The sequence below is a fragment of the Acomys minous genome, assembly GCF_964271855.1.
Source record: "Acomys minous genome assembly, chromosome: 14".
Taxonomy (NCBI): domain Eukaryota; kingdom Metazoa; phylum Chordata; class Mammalia; order Rodentia; family Muridae; genus Acomys; species Acomys minous.
Window position 1 is genome coordinate 78,888,828 of NC_140496.1, and position 6,000 is coordinate 78,894,827.

A 6,000-nucleotide genomic window follows, 5' to 3' on the forward strand; every position below is an offset into this window, starting at 1 on the left:
CAAAGAGATGCTTTTCTGCACTTGTAAAAGACTCCATCTACAAGTAGTAGTTCATAAAATCTGTTTTCTATACTGTAAGCTATATATCGCATATAACATAAAACGCTGTAGGCCAGCCCTGTGATCCTGAATAATGCTTGAGAATTCTCTAATTAATAAAACCTTACTGATAGTATTTTCTAAATGACAATGAGTTTGAAATCTATATGAGATCCTTTGGTTTCCTATTTCATAGATCCTTGTATCAATTTGAGGGCATTTTGTTGTTGTTTAGGATTTTTGCTTGTTTGCTTTTAAGACAGGGTCCCACAGTATTGATCTGGCTAGCCTAGAACTTACTAGGTAGACCAAGATGGCCTTGAACTCACAGAGATTCACCTATCTCTGCCACCCCAGTGCTGGGATAAAAGGCATACACCATTACCAAGTGGCTTTCTATTTATAATTTAATACTACTTACAAAGCTTTGTGTTAATATGTGATTAGCTTGAAGATATGTAAGTATTCAGGAAATCATATTATCAGTGAGTGCATCCAGTGCTGCCTGTAGCATGCAAAAGAACCCATTACAGTGAAAAGGCACTGTAGAAACCCAGGGTGGTGATGGTGTGAAACAGTAGTCAGTGTAGTCCTCTGAAAGACCTTAGTAAGGTTAGTTGCTTAGAAACTCTGAATCCTCAGTGGGTGACTTCAGAGTATTTTTCAAAATAAAACACACTATAATTTTTATTGAGATTATGATAGTGCTAATGTGAAAAAAGTTAAAACACCCACACACAGACACACACAGATACACACACACACACACACACACACACACACACACACACACACACACACACTCTGAATTGTTCTCCTTGACCCCACTTTTTAACATATATTAGGTCTTTCTGGTATTATCATCTCTCTTTTTCTCAAGTAGTCAGGCTTGGTAGCACCTTTACCTGCTGAGCCATCTTACCGGCCTCTATCATAGTATTTTTTAAAGTTAATTAATTTATTCACTTTACATCCCAATTGTAGCTCCTCCTTCCTCTCCCCCATCCCCCTCCAACTCTCTTCCCCCTCTTCTTCCTTCCCTACTTCACAGAAAGGGGGAGCCCCTCCCCCAGTCCACCGCAGCACACCTTCTCATCAGGACAGAGCACATCCTCTTTTCTGGAGGTCTCTTCATCCCTGATCTCAACTGTACTACAGAGAAATAGTAATAAAAACTGAATGAAACTGGCATAGAAATAGACTGGCTGATCAACAGAATCAAATCAAAGACTCAGAAATAAACCCACACACTTATGGACACTTGATTTTTGACAAAGGAGCCAAAAACGTACAATGGAAAAAAGAAAGCATCTTCAACAAATGGAGCTGGTCAAACCAGTTCTACATGTAGAAAAATGCAAATAGATCCATATTTATCACCCTGCACAAAACTGAAGTCCAAGTGGATCAAAGACCTCAACATAAACCCAGAAACACTAAATATATTAGAAGAGAAAGCAGGGAAGAGCCTTGGACTCATTGGCACAGGAGACAACTTCCTGAACAGAATACCAACAGTTCAGGGCCTAAGGTCAACAAGTAACAAATGGGACCTCATGAAATTGAAAAGCTTCTGTAAGGCAAAGGACACTGTCAATAGAACAAAACGTCAGCCTGCAGACTGGTGTTATCATTTTGATATTGAAATTTTGGTTGACAGGAAAAGTAGAAATTGCTATTCACATAACCCCTCATCTGAAATTCTAGCCCTGTGCTCTATAATTCTTCAGAGGATCTTTGTGATTTCTGTCAATATGATCGTTCATATGTTATTGATGGAGAAGCAGACACAGCCATTCCTGCCTTCAGTCAGCTCAACAGACGGACTCAAGGAATTTCAGAATTCGATGCACCAGCGAAGCCAAATCCTACAATTCTCCATTCAGAAACAAGGCCTTCTGGCTTCAGACCACAAAGCTAAACTCTCTCTCTGAAATTACAAAATTAATCTGCCTGGTTCTCCTCAGTGTGCCCACTGAAAGCTGTTCACCCAGTTGTAAAGAGAAAAGTGAGAATCCAAAAAGCCTAGGGCAACAAGCTCTTGCTGCAGTGCAGGAGGAGAAGCTGCAGGTGGCAGATGCTGTGGCCCCTTGGCCCCCTTTCCTACTATGCGTCTTAGTCTGAGTTTAGGAACACCTGTGTTTGCCGTTAAGGCCCATCATTCCCAGTTCACCTTGTGGCTGTTTTAGCTCCCAATTCCATTCCCAAGCACACTCTAGACTGCTTGTCCTTCTTCATCCATTCTGGTGGCTCGATCTCTTCCACTGTCACTTAACCCTCCTTGTCTTCCACTCCTACCCCTCTTTGTTTAGTTTTCACATTTGAAATGAGTTTCTGAGTGAACAAGGAGCACAGTTCAGCCTGGAAAACCTGTACCGATTCAAGGTACCTTGCCCAGGGTGTTTGGGGGAAAGGCCTGCTCTGCCCTGTCTTTTCTTGTCCTCACAACTAATGCATGTATAGACAAGGCAAAACCATGTGTGCAGCCTTGCATCACAGCACCTTATTTTTGATGGTTGCAACCGAGGTTGACATGCAGTTGTATGAAGCGCAGAGGTTTTTTGTTACAACAGTGACATAATAAAAGCACTTCCACATTCATTTTTCTAGTACCCATACAGTTCATAATAGTTAAGTTCCATGCAAGCCTCCAGCAGAAGTAAGAGAGAGAAATAAAACATTTGCCCTGCTTCGCAGCACACTATAGCTGTTTTATCACAGAGGAGGCTGATTATCCTGCTTACCTAGGATTGGTCAGCATCACAAAGCTCCTCCTACCTGGGCTGGGCCTTACCTAGTGTTAGAGGGAAGGCCGTCACAGGGCCAAGACTTCCTGGTAGGGAGGCTGTAGTGTTTCCCCATTGATATTTCATTGTATTTTCTTTATATTTTCTAAAAATAAAGCTTTCAATGGTTATGTTTATAAAAAGTAAAGTGGTTCTACTCTCATAGATATAGGCAAGGAAAATATAGAGTAGACTCTAACCCTTAATTTAGAGTGACATTGCATTAAATGGATTTACTTATGATTATGATTATATGGGGATCATTTGTGTTCCGAGTGGTATGGCCTAAGACAAATATGATGATGATGTAATTGGGAAGTGACTCAGCCAAAGCCTTTTGACAGCAAATCATTTATCCTCAAATTTAAGTTACTACCTGATTTTCTGCCACACCGACGGGGAAAGCCACACAAGCCGTTTCAAGTAAATTACCCAAAATACACAAGGATGCATGCAACATTAAAAAAAAAAAGTATGGGGTTCAAAACTTTGGCTTGATACAGTCTGGTAGCTAGGCCAGAATTACTCTCATTTTATTCTAAATAAATTTGGCATGAACGTAAAGCTTGAGAAGCCAGCAGAAGGCAGCCCAATGATTTGATAGCAAAGAGATTAAAGCCGAGCTGTACCCTTTCAACATGGCTATGGTATGCGGCTGGTATGTGAGACACTTTGATTGGTAGTTCAGCTTGCTCTATGGAAAAGATGACATGAAATACTAAACTCATCCTGGTTTCCAGATGCCTCACAAGGTTTCATGCCTTTAGATGTGAATATTTTCACGGCGCAAGGCTCCATTTGCTGTCAGCAGAGCAAACGTGAGGGGACACCCTGCAAACTCCACAAATATGTCTGGAATGGCTCAGATCAGCCGTAAAAAGGGTCTGGATAGTAAATTCAAATTTTAATAATACTTTAATCCTTATTTATGAACAAAATGAATTTCCTTTTTAACAAGAAAGACGTAAGGCCTTCCGGAGTTATTTACTAGGATTTAAAAATAATACAATTATTATTTATTATTGGAATAATATCTTACATCTGTCACATATTAAAAATTAAGTTGTTTTGACATTAAAAGAACCTTATTTTTCAGAAAGTATAAGTAAAAGTAGATTTTGCATGCAATATATGTTAGTAGATCAACTATTAAGTGTGAATACTGGTGTCAGGGTTAAGCAAAGGATACAAATTCCTATGTAATCGGTCATTTGTTTTGAAAAATTTAAAAGACCGATAGAACGTATTTTGAAGTTTTTTAAAGCGACACAAAGCGAAAGAAATCAAGATAGAACAAAAGAGATAGGGCTGAATGAAAGCTCTCTGAAAACAAAAATACCAAGCATCGTGTTCACTGATCATGTGAGGCAAGTGCAGAGAATGCACATCAGCTGTCAGCTTGCTTCATTCCATGCACAGCAGTTGTTCCTCTGAAAATAGCTCTCAAGTGAGTAAAGGATGACTACAAAAGGAGTCAGTCCCGTAAGTTTCTCTACAGTATCCACCAAGAGCCTCTCGTTTGTTACGGTGGACGGGAAGTATCTAAGGGAGCGAACTATACAAGATGCACGTCAGAAGGGACTACATTATGACTATGACGAGTTTTAGTGATACCGTTTCCATGGATTTCCTTCGCGATGGCTGATGCTTGCTGTTTCCTTTGCTTCACCATGGCACTATGTGATAGCATGACTTTTTTTTGTGTTGTTATTGTTCCCTGTTGAAAATAAAGGGACAACATTGAGGTAGTGTGAAGAAATCATCAGGACCATCTTTCCTGAAAGAGAGCATCTTGTTCTTTATTAAGAATTTGCTACTGATTTTTTTTAAACTGAAAAGCCAACATATACTGTTTGTATGGCTACAGAACACATTTTTCCACCAGCAGCCCATGCCCCAGGGAAGAGAGGAAGGTGTAATCTCAGACCCAACCTTTCAGTCCATTGATCACTATGCACTGGGGAGCAATGAAAGAGCCAGCCTCCTTCCTCTCTCTTCCCCAGTTTATTTTTCACCTGCCTCTCTCCTGGCTGTACTCCCACCAGCATCAGAGGACATCACTTCCAGCAAAAGTGAGGAACAGATTCGGTCAGACTCTTTGGCGGTAACAGTTTAAGTCTGCATCCAGAGCTACCCTTTACAAGTATTTATGAGTCACACAACCCTGACCCTCTGGGGACAACTGGCTAATAAAACATTTTTAGGAAACAATGCACTCACCTTGCTGTTAGGCTGCACTTTTTTTCCCAGCAGGGGTGAATCCCAATTGTGGTGGCGACGCTGAAGGTGGAATATGATGGCACTTGGGCCTGATGGGTTTTATCCTTGAACCTGGAACGGCATGGTCCCTAGCTCTGACTCAAACAGGGGACTGAGCCTTTCTGAAGACACTGGCGTCCAGCTGACATCAACTTACTATATATAGCACCAAATACTTTAGCTACTCATATCTTCCTGGCAAAAGGGAGGGACAGGGAGAGATTAGATTCTCTCTATTGTGTTTCTGGCCTCTGAGATAGTTGAATGAAATATTCACTCATTGGGCATGAAGATTGTTTTTATTGAACACTTTCTGTTGGAAAATATCATAGCCAAAGTGGGCTTTAAAACTTTTCAAAGATCTGGTTCTTATTCTATACCTTAAGTGAGGTCACAAGAGACATGTATTAATTAGAGGAAAATGATGGAGTATTCATAATAAAAATGAACGGTAGAGGCCCTGGAGAGATGGCTCAGTGGTTAAGAATGCTTGTTGTCTTGCAGAGAACCTGGGTTCTGGTCCCAATCACCTACGTGGTTGCTCACAACTGCCTATAACTCCATCTTCAGATGATCAGACTCTATTTTCTGGCTTTTGTAGGTACCTGCACGAACATGCACACATGTGCATGAACGTGCACTCGTGCACATGCACACATACACACAGTGGGCAGAGAGGGAGGGAAGACAGAAGGAGGAGGAGGAGGAGGAGAAAGAGAAGAATGAACTAAACCCTTCTTAAAGATGAACATTATGGTCACTCTCTACGGAGCCTTGTCAAGAACCAGAATTGTGATGTTTGTCAACAGAGCCAGCTCATAACCAAAGGTGGGAACTGTAGCTTTTAACAACAGGTAATATTTGAACGGTAATGTGAAGAGAGTATAACACTGGCCATTATGGGCTGAGCCATGGA

General features: G+C 41.0%; 1 protein-coding gene across 1 annotated transcript in view; it reads right to left on the reverse strand.

Moving 5' to 3' along the window:
- Positions 1 to 5,201, reverse strand: part of MYOZ2 (myozenin 2) — a 30,877-nt gene extending 25,676 nt beyond the window's left edge. Inside the window, exons 1-2 of the mRNA XM_084757828.1 lie at positions 5,046 to 5,201; positions 4,440 to 4,542 (exon numbers count right to left, since the gene is read on the reverse strand). Coding sequence (XP_084613954.1) covers positions 4,440 to 4,515 — 76 coding nt within the window. The 5' untranslated portion in view covers positions 4,516 to 4,542; positions 5,046 to 5,201. The remainder of the gene's footprint in view (positions 1 to 4,439; positions 4,543 to 5,045) is intronic.
- Between the last annotated feature and the right edge of the window lie 799 nt (positions 5,202 to 6,000).